This window comes from Salmo trutta, chromosome 6, assembly GCF_901001165.1.
Source record: "Salmo trutta chromosome 6, fSalTru1.1, whole genome shotgun sequence".
In the NCBI taxonomy this organism is placed as follows: Eukaryota; Metazoa; Chordata; class Actinopteri; order Salmoniformes; family Salmonidae; genus Salmo; species Salmo trutta.
In genome coordinates, this window is record NC_042962.1 from 22,576,401 (window position 1) to 22,591,152 (window position 14,752).

The following is a 14,752-nucleotide window of genomic DNA, read 5'->3' on the forward strand; positions in this document are numbered from 1 at the left end:
CTAGCTAACCTCGAATTACTAAACTACACAATTATCAAGCTATGACAAAGACAACTATGTAGCTAGCTAGCTAACACTGCACTAGTCAAATCGTTCCGTTGTAATGTATTAGTATCTACAGCGCTGCTAGTCGGTAACGGTTGGCTAGCTAGCAAACCCACTAGCTAGCAGTGGGTTTGATGACTAGGTGTGTTGACTAAGTCTGGACAAGGCGTCGCGGCTGGCTAGCTAACCTCGATAATTACTCTAAACTACACAATTATCTTAGAAACAAAGACAGCAAAGACAACTATGTAGCTAGCTAACTAACACTAACACTACACTAATCAAGTCGTTCCGTTGTAATGTAATAGTTTCTACAGTGCTGCTAGTCGGTAGAGGTTGGCTAGCTAGCAGTGTTGACTAGCTAGCAGCTAGCAGTGTTGACTACGTTAGGAGGACGAAAAAATAGCTAGCCTCGATAATTACTCTAATTACTCTAAACTACACAATTATCTTTGATAGCTAAGAAAAATTGCTCAGATCAAACAAACCAAACCGTTGTAATGTAAAGAAGTGTAATATTACCTGTGAAGCGAAGTGCGACTGCTCGCTCCGGACCAAATCATGTCCAATCAATTGAATTTACCACAGGTGGACGCCAATCAAGTTGTAGAAACATCTCAAGGATGGTAAATGGAAACAGGATGCAGCTGAGCTCATTTTTGAGTCTCTTGGCAAAGGTTCTGAATACTTATGTAAATTAGGTATTTCTGTTTTTATTTTTTTCATAAATGTGCAAAACAATTAATAATTTTTTGCTTTGTCATTATGAATTATTGTGTGTAGTAGAAAAAAAGTATCCATTTTAGAATAAGGCTGTAACAAAATGTGGAAAACGTGAAGGGGTCTGAATACTTTCCAAGTGCACTGTATTTCTCCCTGCTCCCTTTGATGCCCTGCACACAAGCCCTAAGCTGCTTACACTTCCTTATTTACGACCAGCCAATCACAGGGCCTGGAACCTTCTCCATGGCAATGGAATGCCACTGCATTCTAGAGGGGCATTGTTGTGGGATCTGGAGTGGGATTTAATGATGGCAGGTCTCCGTTGATCCTTCTCTGAATGGATAGATGTAGGGATGGATGGAGGGAGGGATAAAGGGGAAAACGACAGGACTTTTGAAATGATAGAGCCTGTATAATCTATCTTTCTATTTCTTTCTATTTCTACTTTGCACTTTCTTTCACTACAAATCTACCATTCCAGTGTTTTACTTGCTATATTGTATTTACTTTGCCACCATGGCCTTTTTTGCCTTTACCTCCCTTATCTCACCTCATTTGCTCACATTGTATATAGACTTATTTTTCTACTGTATTATTGACTGTAAGTTTGTTTTACTCCATGTGTAACTCTGTGTTGTTGTATGTGTCGAACTGCTTTGCTTTATCTTGGCCAGGTCGCAGTTGTAAATGAGAACTTGTTCTCAACTTGCCTACCTGGTTAAATAAAGGTGAAATAAATAAATCAATTAAAAATAATCTATCATGTGATGTGAGAGGACACGAGGGCAGTCTCTTGACTCCCCCAAAATGAAACAGTCTCAAGTAAAGCCTGAAACGTGACACAACGGAAAATATACGCAGTGACGGACATGAATAGAATTAGTCTGAAATGCAAACAGACATGGCGTGTTAGTGTTTTTCTCCCTCCCTGCCTGTATAGGCCAGTCAGGAAGTCCAAGCCTGGCATTTATTGGAAATATGGCTCTAAATGACTCCATGTGTTGCTGCAGTTCTGTGAAAATTTCCTGGTCTGGTCCTAAATGGCACAATATTCCCGATTAGTGTACTATATAGGGATCAGGGTGCCATTTGGGACGCATCATCGAGCTCTGATCCTCTTCCTCCACAAAGCCCCTGATAGAACCCAGGCATGCAGAGCGAGAGGCTGAGTTGTGGGGCTGGTGTGTGTTGAGTTTAGGCTGTTGACACAGCTGGCTGTGCATGTTTGAAGTTATTCATATTTGGAGGACCTCTGGCCTGCTGGAGTTGTTGTGAGGAAGACTAGCACAAACAGGTTGGAGCTTTGTTTGGCTCTCACTGTCAGTGGGTGTGTGAGTGATGTGTGCGCGCGCACACACATTCGATGATAGGCCTCCACACACACACGCAAGCGCGGACACATTCACTCGCTCACAGGTCATAACATGCGCGAACGCACGCACGCACACACACACACACATCTTGATGACGTTAGACACTGTGTTCTTTCACCACGAGGCATGTTTTCCGTGTAAAGTCAACTTGACATTGCACTTTTGAGAGGATGTTAAGGTTGGAGGAATGAAGCCATGTTCGTCGTCATGCTCTCCTGCCTAGTTAGTTGGTGATGGCTCTTTTTGACTGCTACAGGAAGGCTGTAGAATGTGGCTACTTTCAATAACCTGCATTTTCTCTCTCGGGTCTCTCTCTCCGTCCCTCCTCTCTCTCCCAGCCTCCTCTCCTCCATCACCCTCCCCCCTGCCTCAGACATGAAGACCCCAGAGAGTTACATCTCAGCGGAGAGTGAAGGAGAGAGAGGAGGAGAGAAGAACGGAAAGAAGGTGTGTTTCAACGTCGCCGGAGACGAACAGGAGGACTCAGGACACGACACCATCAGCAACAGAGACTCCTACAGGTAATGACCAAGAGAAGGAGGGATGGAGCGAGAGAGTATAGTTGGTAGCCAAATTAGCTTGTTGTTGAATAATATTTCTCCCTCCAAACTGGCACTCTGACTGATCACCTTAATGGGCAGCACCCGACGTGCTTATCAAGCAGGCTCTGCACCTGGACAAGGTTGCTGCTGCCCCCTGGGGGAATGGAGTGTGGTAGTGTCACCTGGATAGTGTGTTTGTCTATGTCCTAACACTAACCTTCCTTTCCCATATCATAACACAAACTATTCTCTACTTTTAACCAGGGTCCATAGGATATAGGGTGCCATTTGGGACAAAGCCAGAAAGATTGACAGTAACCAGTTTTTAATATTAGAGGGCAGTAATAGTTTTTCTACTAGCTGCTGGAAAATGTTTTTCCCTGTGTCTCTCTTCAGTGACTGTAACAGCAACAGGAACTCCATAGCTTCCTTCACCAGCATCTGTAGCAGCCACTGCAGCTCCTATGTTCACAGTGATGAGATGGACTCAGGTAACCACTACACACACACACGCACGCACGCACCACAGACATAAATGACATAACACACGTGAATGATTTACCGTGGAAGTAGTTGTAATGTTATAAATGACCAAAGTATACTGCAAATGCCTCACCTGTCCACAGTAGTAACATCATTCACGATTAGGGTCGCAAAAGGAGGGTATATTAATGGAAATTTTCGAAGTTTACCAGTAAACTACCAGAATTTGGATAACTTTCAAGGATTTATGTAATTTATCTAGTGGCCCTTTTGGGTATTTGCACACCACTTTATCTTCCATAATCATGTCAACAAAAGAACAAGCTTGAAATGAACTTCAACCAAGTTTGAACCCAGCTCAATGAACAGAACAGAACACACGTCCCTTTCTTCCCTCTGTCCACAGTAGTCCTATACAATAACGCCACACACGATACGCACTATTTACTATACAGGACACAAGTTCAAGGCCTACTTTAGACCGCACAATACTTGTTCCATTTTCCCTATTCGACCACAAGGTATATTAACACACATCTGACTGACAGGACTTGATTATGACCTGACTACATGATTATAGCTTTGAGTCTATGCTGTGTCCCCAAATGGCACCCTATTCCCTACATAGTGCACTACTTTTGACCAGAGCCGCATGGTCCCTGGTCGAAAGTAGTGCACTATATAGGGAATAGGGTGCCATGTGGGATGCAGCCCATGTGAACGGAAAGTCTGTGGATTAGTATGATTGGGTATGGCAGGCGTTTGGCTGTGTCAACCCACAGCTGTGTCAACCCTTACAAAAACCACATGAAGTGTTCCAAAAACACATGTTTTCACATGATTTCACATGTGAAATTGTGTGTGAATTCATGTGATTTTCCACATGTGAAATCATTTCTTTTTTTCTGTAAGGGAAAAAAGTCAAATATCGATCCCTGTATCTGTCTGCCAGAGAGCTATCACACGCGAGCTACACACACACACACACACACACACACACACACACACACACACACACTGTCATTGTGGTTTACAGGCCATCACTTAGCAATTAGCATATAATGGCTATGAATTTAGCATGGATGTGGTTTTGGCAGGATCTTTACAACTGTGACCGAGATCTGACAGACAGATGGACACAGACAGGCGATTGGACTGGACACCGAGCTGCGTGTGTGTGTCTGCGTGTGTGTGTCTGCGTGTGTGTGTGTGTGTGTCTGTGTCTAATGCTGACTGATGATTATGAATGTTGTCCTATAGGAGATGAGATGCCTGCCAGTGTATGGATATCTCATGACAAGCAGAAGAAACTACACAGCTTCCTGGAGCATCTCTTCAGCCAGGTGGGTACTGAGCTCTATAACAAATCCCAGTGGGTATCGTCCCATGGCCGTGGTACTGTTAAAAGACTCATTACTACTACAGACTATGGACACAAGGGAGAGGTATAACAGTTCAAATTGTGAAGAAAATAAAATCAGTGGACATTGGACAATGTTGTATCGTACAATACAATAATACATTTCCCTCCCAAATTGCACCCTTTTCCCTATGGACCATGGTCATAAGTAGTACGCTATATAGGGAATATGTTTCCTTTTGGGACGCAGGTTAATTGTACTGTTTGACATCTGCCCCAATCGTTTCCTACTGGAAATAGATTCCGTAAATCAAATGAATCTGCCGTTGTGGAGGCTACGTCCTCCTTCCATATGGGTATGAGATGTTGTTTTGGTTTCTTAGATTTCATGTTTGGTGTTTCCTGGGATATTTCGTTTTTTTCCCTTCTGACCTATGACCTCTGTTGATTTACTATCACATGTCTGACGGGCCGGCCCACCCAACCACTGGTCTACAAACATCAGGGTAGCCTAACCTTGACCCCTAACCTCTCTCACACTCTGGGAAACGGGAGTGTAACGAGTATGATAGCATGGCCCCTTTGACACACACATACACGTGCACACTCTCCCCACCACGCACAAACACTCCTGGGAGACATTTCCGCTGTGTTGAAAAAGCCTGTTTAACGTATGCGTCTCCATCCATGGGCAGTAAAAGTACAGAATGGGGTCCGCTGCTGCCTCGGCACTTTCCGCTCCGCTCCTTTCCTGCCGTTCGTTTGTTTTATTGTAGGCCAGCTTCCCGGCTTTGTTTCTACACGACAGATGAGATGTGATCTGTTAGCGGGGGTTAGGGGTGCGTGTTTGTGTATGAGCGGCAGAGCTGTTCCAGTTCTTCGTGATTTGACGACAGTTAAATTCATTCAATGGAATTGATTACCCAAACACACACACACACACTTCCCTTGTCACTTAAGTGCACACCGTAGAAAAGAAGACCGTAGTTTTCATCTTTGAGATATTTCTAGTTGTTGTATTTTTATATTCCTCATAAGAGTGACACAGAGATCCAGCATATTGCATATATTATAGAGATCATCAGACATATCGGATACATCAAAAGACCCCCTTCCCCCACCCCAAATAGTATATTCTCCTCCCATCTCCAATACAAAGACTGTATGTTCAGTACAGGACATGTATAGTCTCTCTAGACAGACGTGTTGCCTCCCTCGATGTTCCAGTGTTTCTGGCTTAACACCTCTGTGGAAGTTCCGGCGTCAGTTGGGAGAGAACGACGAGTCGAAAATGGGAAGCGCGTCACCGGAGACATCACTGCTGTATTCCCTTGTTGCCTTAGATAAACATGAGCACAATTCCAGCCCGCATTTTAAGCCCCGCCTACCCAAACTCGTGATTTGTGGGGACAGTTGTCTGTCCGAAGAGGTTGTCTGACCCTCCCCATGAAAACTTTTTTTCCCCCCTTTTGAAATGTCTGAGAGAATCCAAAATTCTTCCCAGACCTTGTGCCGTAGCTCCAAACATTGCTTCAAGTGTATAAGTGCAGTATCTGGAAGTGCAGTACAGTGCAGTGCTTCCTCTTGCACAAAAAAAAGAAAACAATTTCATGACCTTTCATTTCATTCTGGAATCTCCATGATCATCGAACGACGATCGTCTGACTGGGAGGTTAAAGTTCAGTCTGTGTCTGACAAACAGACAGTCTGGTACTGAGTCTTTGTCCCAGACTGTGACAGGAGAAATGACCAGCGGGGTCTGCATTTTCAGCCTTTTTATATTACAGGGGTAGAAGTATGGGTAGAGTTTCTCAGTGAAGGTGCAGCCAGTGAAAGCGTACATATGACAAGGAGATATGTCCTCACTTGTAAGCCAGGAGACCTGTCCCCCCACATCATAAAAGGAGACCTGACCCACCTCATAATCCACAAACACCCCCACCTACTGGGGCTTCTTACTTAGAGAGAGGCGGACAATTGAGCTTGAGATAGCCTGGTACTCATTTCTAGACCTTAGCCCCACAGTCCAGACTCCATTTTCCCAGCTAAATGGAGCTTTACCCATCCTGTCGTGGGACTCTCTGGCCACTCCTAACTGCCACTTTGTCTTATTCCTGACTAGCACCTCCTAATAGAATCTCCCTGAGGAGATGTCCTTGCCAAGGACACAAGTAGCATTACCAAACCTCCCTGGGTAGTCATAAACATTCATTTTTTTGCTTCCATGCTCCAATAGTTTACCATCCTTAGAGAAAGTAAGATTGGGATGTGCTGTTTTAGGGTCTAGGGTCACGTCCACTTCATACTGCTACATACTCTTCAGCTCAGCATCACGCAACGTCTCTCTGAGACACAGCTCTCTTAATCTCCCCTCACACACCTGACTATAGACACTGATCTTAGACCAGTCCTTGGTGGGCAGAAGGCTGCGTAGGGAATGGAAGCTCTGGAGGAAGTGGAGGTGGTCCTCGGTGCACGACAGCCGCTTCAGCTCAGTGCTTCCCGTCAGTAGCACGGTGATTTCCTGCTCCAGCTCTTTAATGAACCCTTTACCCTGCCTCTCTGCTGCAGTCTGCTTCCCCTCAATCACCTCAGTGAGCTGGGCCTGACATCCCTTAATGCGATCCATCAGATCAGTAAAGACCTGCATCTGCACGCTGTCCCCCATCTCTCTCTCCGCGTCTCTCTTGCTGAGCTCTGCGGACTCGTTAATCTCCTGAAACGTCTGCTGTCGCTCCTGGATCATCTGCTGCACCTGTGCCTCTGTGTTCCTCCCTCCACTCCAGATACTCTTCCTCTAGAGGGACAATGTGGCGACTCTTGGTGGTCTGCCTCGGTGCAGGACTGGCACACACACGTCTGGTCAGTCCTACAGAACAGCTCCAGGAGTCTGTCGTGCTTCTTGCACATCCTGTCTTCCAGGTTGTGCACGGGGGGGTCGATCAGCTTGTGTCTCTTTCAGGCTGAGGCTATCTGGCGAGGCTGCAGGTGAGTTTCGCGGTAAGAGGTCAGACACACCGGGCAGGATCGTCCCCGGTGCAGACGTCACAGGGCCACTTCTCCTGGCTCAGCAGCTTTTACTTGAACTGCCTGCCTGAACTGAGCAGTCATCTCAGAAATGAAAGTATTGACCGAGAGATCTGGTCTCCGACCAAAATCTGTTTTACGGAGTGGACACTGGGACAGTCCAGCGCTATCGCAGTATCCGCCGATGCAAGCCTTGCAGAAGTTGTGTCCACATGTAATAGAGACAGGCTTCGTGAACACATCCAGACATATAGAGCACACAAACTGCTCTTCTGACAGGAGACTGCTGCAGGTGGCCATATCTAGACAGAGACCGTGAAACATGGCATTAGCCGAATGTCAATAAAACTTTATGACAGATTCAGCTTTAAAGACCCCCTCAAGCCTCCTAAAGCACCTCATTTATCATGTGATTTACCTAACAGAAGGCACATTTCAATAGGTGGTGCGGGTGTCTTGATTATGTGGCACAAGTTTGGGGGGGAGGCTGTGATTACACAAAAAAACAAACATTTTTTTGTTGTTGCTTTAACCCTAAAAGCGACAACATATTTTTTACATAAAAGCACCAACGGGGGTCATTTTTTATCACAAATTGGTATTGATTGCAAAGAGACACTGTCAAGCAGTAACACATGTTTATTTTATTAACCTTTTGTAAGTAAATAGTTTTAATTCCCCCAAATATGCATATATTTGTTTTAAATCACACATTTATCCTTAAATTTGATGTTTCAAAATAAATGTTTTTATTTAATCCGTAGTCACTAATTAGGAACATTCGTCTGTTATTCATTCTAAGTGTTGTGTTTCTGTGATACTGAGAAATTGCCGATTGAGCTCATCTGTCATACCTGTACGGCCTAAAATGGCCACTGATATGGGAGGTAATCTGTAGGCAATATGGGCGCTGGTGCCATCAGACTTTTAGCTCTACATTTTTTATTCTATGAGCTATCAACTCGGTACCATTTGCACCTGAAATATGAGACTCTCAACTTGGTAAAGAGACATTGACTGGAAGTTAAATATATATTTACATTTTTGATTTCTTTGTTGTAGTGGCTGCCACGCCCTCCATGGGTCAAATCTGGAGTGGCTCCATATCTATATATTTTCAGTGTACATGCATCTATCTCTGTGCCAAATTTGGTAGACTATCGCAAAGTTAACTTTTGACTCCACATTTTAAGTTTAGTAGACAACAAAATAATTGTTTATTCCTCCATATTAACACAGAAATCATGTATTAAAAAAAATTAAAAATGTTGGTAACTAATTGTTGGTAACGACTAAATTTCGGAAGGATTAAAAAAAGGTTCAGAATGTATTCCTTTTTGGCGCTTTTAGGGTTAAGTGTGTACGTTACTGGAGTTATACCTGGGATACCGTTTTTCAATGTAAAAAGTTTTTAAAAAATAGCTGGAAAGGGTCTAAAGTTTTCAAGCAGGTTTACATATTCAATTCAGTAGATCACCTAAGGGGAATTCTTGTACAGTTAAAAAATATGCCATAGTGACACCAATCTTCAACCATGGAGACTGTCTAGGTAAATCTTTCTGTCTCCTCACCTGTGTTCTGGTGTTGACTCTTCTGTTCTCTAATGAGTAAGAAACACTCAGGAATATGAGACAGCGTTGTTGTGTGCCCAGAGATCTCTCAACAGCAGTGTCTCCGGGTCGGATGATGTCTTTTCACTTCAGTTTCATTTCAGCAAAATGAAATGATAACATGCCTCTCCTTCCTGTTGTGCTAAACCAGTCCGGATAGTTTTTCCCTTTGATAGATTTATTTATTTTATTTAACCTTTATTTCACTTGGCAAGCCAGTTTAGAACAAATTCTTATTTACAATGACGGCCTAGGAACAGCGTCCTGCCTTGTTCAGGGGCTGGACAACAGGTTTTTACCTTGTCAGCTCGGGGATTTGATCTAGCAACCTTTCGGTTACTGGCCCAACGCTCTAACCACTAGGCTACCTGCCGCTATGGTATTTCTATTGTCAGGTCACGTGCATCAGCAGATAAAGGAGAGGCATGGTAAGGTCAGGTGTCATTTTGCTCCAATGAAACTTAAGAGATAAAATAACTAATCAGTGAGGGTTGATTTGGGTATGTCTATCCTAGACTATCTACTAAGTTCCCCTGATTCAAGCCTTCAATTATGGAAAATAGATGTAAATGCACCCAGCCAGCCATTTCACAGCAGGTGGAATAGTAATACATGAAAAACACAGACTAAACAAGCACAACAACCTCAGACCGACTGGACCCACACAATAATGCCATACATTTCTAACTTTGACGTACATACAGTACCAGTCAAAAGTTTGGACACCAGGGTTTTTTCTAGATTTTTTATATTTTCTACATTGTCGAATACTAGTGAAGACATCAAAACTATGAAATAACACATAGGGAGTCATGTAGTAACCAAAATAGGGCTATCTTCTGTATACCACCCCTACCTTGTCACAACACAACTGACTGGCTCAAACGGATTAAGAAGGAAAGGCAAAGGGTGGCTACTTTGAAGAATCTAAAATCTATTTTGATTTGTTTAACACTTTTTTTGCTTACTACATGATTCCATATGTGTTATTTCCTAGTTTTGATGTCTTCACTATTATTCTACAATGTTGAAAATGTAAAAAAATCGGAAAAACCCTTGAATGAGTAGGTGTGTCCAAACCTTTCACTGGTCCTGTAATTACATTTGATTCCATGAATTGAACTGCCTAACATCATGAAGAAAGAACTGGAACACCAAGCACACACCCCTAACCCCCTGCTAACAGAACACATCTCATCAGTAGTGTATCTCTCTGTGTCTCTGTCTCACTGTATCTCTCTGTGTCTGTCTCTCTCTCTCTCTCTCTCTCTCTCTCTCTCTCTCTCTCTCTCTCTCTCTTCGTCTGTCTGTCTCTCTCTCTGTCTCTCTCTTCATCTGTCTCTGTGTCTCTGTCTCTATCTCTCTGTCTCTCTATCTCTCTGTGTCTCTGTCTCTATCTCTCTCTCTCTCTTTGTCTGTCTCTGTGTCTCTGTGTCTATCTCTCCGTGTCTCTGTCTCTCTCTCTCTCTGTCTGTCTCTGTGTCTCTATCTATCTGTGTCTCTGTCTCTCTCTCTCTCTCTTCGTCTGTCTCTGTGTCTCTGTCTCTCTATCTCTCTGTGTCTCTGTCTTTCTCTCTCTCTCTTTGTCTGTCTCTGTGTCTCTCTCTCTCTCTCTCTCTCTCTCTCTCTCTCTTCGTCTGTCACTGTCTCTGTGTCTCTATCTCTCTGTGTCTCTGTGTCTGTCTGTCTCTCTCTTTGTCTGTCTCTCTGTTTCTCTTCAGGTGGAGTCCATCACCAGTCTGCTGAAGGGAGCGGTGGTGGCCAAGGCCTTTGAACAGACCAAGTGTTTCACACCTGGACGAGGACTACAAGGTAAAGACGGAGGGGTTGTCTTTCAGTGTGCAGCTTATTAACTTTGTAGTGCACTACTTTAGACGAGGACTGCCCGTTAAAGACGGAGGGTTGTCTCTTACATACAGCTGGGTCATACTGTCAATACTCAGCCTAGAACCACAGGCCAGAACCTAGACTACTGCAACAAGATGGGTTTGGTCGACGGAAGAAATCCAGAAGAAAAAAAGAACACTCTGGGGATGTTTGCCTTTCAATGGGAGGAAAAACTCCATCCTTTCTTCTCCTCCCTCCATTCCATCCCCTCCCTCTCCACATGCATCCCTTTCTCTGGCATGGTGGTATATAGATTTTTTCTCCTCCCTTTTCCTGTAAGGGCTGTTTTTGTACGGTTTTGGAGTGTTTTTGTAGTGTTTTTAGCTGGGGTGTAGCTGTGTTTATTAGGGCTTGCTCGGGTGCACAGTAGAGCTTGGAGAAGTAAGATAACATTGGAGAGACTCCAGACCCAGCTTCCATCCATCCCTCCCTCCCTCCCTCCCTCCATCGCTCCTTCTCTCTAAAGAAAGAAAGAGTTTGAGAGGAAACAGGACCTGCTCAGAAAACACTGCAGCCTCCCTCACAGGGCTGCTACTTCCTGTGTGTGTGTGTGTGTGTGTGTGTGTGTGTGTGTGTGTGTGTGTGTGTGTGTGCATGTGCATGCACAGGCTTGCATGCGTGCCCTCCACCCCTCTGTTCATCTCTCCTATTCCAATCCCTCTGTGCCCTCCGCTTTCGCACTCTCTCTCCCTCCATCCATCCTTCCCTTCTCTCTGTTCCTCTCATATCCCTCTGTACCCTTCCCTTCTATCTGAGCAACACCTTATATCTGGAACAGTGCCACTGGCCTGCTGTTTACTGCAATTCCGCCCCATATTAAATACAGTACTGCTTATCACCCAACAGTGAAGATGACACCATACAGACCTACTGTACGTATATAATAGCCACAGTTGTCAGATCACATCATAACAATATACTGTTAAGTAAAGTTTTTGGGGCTCAGTTTCTGCTTGTTTTGACTTTACCGTGTGTGTGTGGGTCCCAAATGGCACCCTATTCCCTATATAATGAACTACTTCTGAACAGGGCCCTATGTAGGGAATAGGGTGGCATTTGGGACGCAGACCTTTTCTTGGCCTGAAACATTCAGCTTCTATCAATTGTTTTGTTTTATCTCATTGTGTAGGAAGATTTTCTGTTCTAGCCGAAGAACTTTAGTCTCAGATACAAATTTAATCTGGACAGGAAATGCAGCTGGAAGAAAAGTTGCTATATTTAACCCTATCAGTTTCCTGGAGTGACAATAAACCACTATCGTTTCCATATTCTGGCTATAAATCATGAATCTCCATTGCTGAGTCGGGACATTCTGGAGATCAGATGGTGTACAGTTGTTTTCATGAAAAGGAGGAAAATCTCTTGTTTCTGTATAAATGTCATGGCAAAGGTTTCTAAAGGTTAGGTTTTGTGGGTTTCAAAGGCTATGTCCCAAATGGCAGGCTATTCCCTATGTAGTGCACTACTTTTGACTAGAAATGTAGTCAGAGTAGCGCGTTTGTAAAGGGAATTGGGTGCCATTTGGGACACAGATAATGACTGTAGTGAATAATGAACTGAATTGAATCAGTCTGGCATAGTCCCAACCTGTGTGGTGGCCTGGGGCTGTACAGTTGAAGTCGGAAGTTTACATACACCTTAGCCAAATACATTTAAACTCAGTTTTTCACAATTCCTGACATTAAATCCTAGTAAAAAGTCCCTGTCTTAGGTCAGTTAAGATCACCACCTTATTTTAAGAATGTGAAATAGTAGAGAGAATGATTTATTTCAGGTTTTATTTCTTTCATCACATTCCCAATGGGTCAGAAATTTACATACACTCAATTAGTATTTGGTAGCATTGCCTTTGAATTGTTTAACTTGGGTCAAACGTTTCGGGTAGTCTTCCACAAGCTTCCCACAATAAGTTGGGTGAATTTTGGCCCATTCCTCCTGACAGAGCTGGTGTAACTGAGTCAGGTTTGTAGGCCTCCTTGCTCACACACGCTTCTTCAGTTCTGCCCACAAATGTTCTATAGGATTGAGGTCAGGGCTTTGTGAGGGCCACTCCAATACCTTGACTTTGTTGTCCTTACGCCATTTTGTCACAACTTTGGAAGTATGCTTGGGGCCATTGTCCATTTGGAAGACCCATTTGCAACCAAGCTTTAACTTCCTGACTGATGTCTTGAGATGTTGCTTCAATATTTCCACATAATATTCCTTCTCACGATGCCATCTATTTTGTGAAGTGCACCAGTCCCTCCTGCAGCAAAGCACCCCCACAACATGATGCTTCCACCCCCGTGCTTCACGGTTGGGATGGTGTTCTTCGGCTTGCAAGCGTCCCCCTTGTTCCTCTAAACATAATGATGGTCATTATGGCCAAAAAGTTATATTTTTGTTTCATTAGACCAGAGGACATTTTTCCAAAAAGTACGATCTTTGTCCCCATGTGCAGTTGCAAACCGTCGTCTGGCTTTTTTATGGCGGTTTTGCAGCAGTGGCTTCTTCCTTGCTGAGCGGCCTTTCAGGTTATGTCTATATAGGACTCGTTTTACTGTGGATATAGATACTTTTGTACCTATTTTCTCCAGCGTCTTCACAATGTCCTTTGCTGTTGTTCTGGTATTGATTCGCACTTTTCGCACCAAAGTACGTTAATCTCTAGGACACAGAATGCGTCTCCTTCCTGAGTGGTATGACGGCTTCGTGGTCCCATGGTGTTTATACTTGGGTACTTGTCACGGTTGTCGTAGGTTAAAGTGGACCAAGACGCAGCGGGGAAATGTGCACTCATCTTCTTTTTATTTAAACGGACAAGAAGGTGAACCAAAACAAACACGTACATAACAAAAACACAACGACTAATAACAGGCCGCTAAGGCAACAAAGCTATACCTAGCACAATCTCCCACAAAATACTAATACAAACACATACCTATTTATAGGACCCTCAATCAGAGGCAAATAGAAAACACCTGCCTCCAATTGAGAGTCCAACCCCCAATAAACTAAACATAGAAATACAAATGACTAGACTAAACATAGAAATACATAAACATAGAACAGTGCCCAAAACCCGGAATAATAAATCAAACACACCACTAAACACACAACCACCCCGAACCACATAAAACAAATACCCTCTGCCACGTCCTGACCAAACTACGATAACAAATAACCCCTATTACTGGTCAGGACGTGACAGTACTATTGTTTGTACAGATGAAAGTGGTACCTTCAGGTGTTTGGAAATTGCTCCCAAGGATGAACCAGACTTGTGGAGGTATTGGCTGATTTCTTTTGATTTTCCCATGATGTCAAGCGAAGAGGCACTGAGTTTGAAGGTAGGCCTTGAAATACATCCACAGGTACACCTCCAATTGACTCAAATTATGTCTGTTAGACTGTCAGAAGCTTCTAAAACAATGACATCATTTTTTAGAATATTCCAAGCCGTTTAACTTCTATGGGCTAGGTGGGACGTTAGCGTCCCACTCTATTCAACAGCCAGTGGAAGAGCGTGGCGCGAAATACAAAAACCTCAAAAATGCTATAATTTCAATATTTCAAACATACGACTATATTACACCATTTGAAAGATAAGACTCTCGTTAATCTAACCACATTGTCCGATTTCAAAAAGGCTTACAGCGAAAGCAAAACATTAGATTATGTTAGGAGAGTACATTGACACAAATAACCACACAGCCATTT

General features: G+C 43.6%; 1 protein-coding gene across 1 annotated transcript in view; it reads left to right on the top strand.

The window, feature by feature from the left end:
• LOC115195677 (phosphatidylinositol 3,4,5-trisphosphate-dependent Rac exchanger 2 protein-like) overlaps window positions 1–14,752 on the top strand; it is a 203,128-nt gene that overhangs the window by 128,417 nt on the left and 59,959 nt on the right. Inside the window, 4 exon segments of the mRNA XM_029755788.1 lie at window positions 2,480–2,662; window positions 3,080–3,174; window positions 4,427–4,509; window positions 10,885–10,975. Of these exon segments, the coding sequence (XP_029611648.1) occupies window positions 2,480–2,662; window positions 3,080–3,174; window positions 4,427–4,509; window positions 10,885–10,975 (452 nt within the window).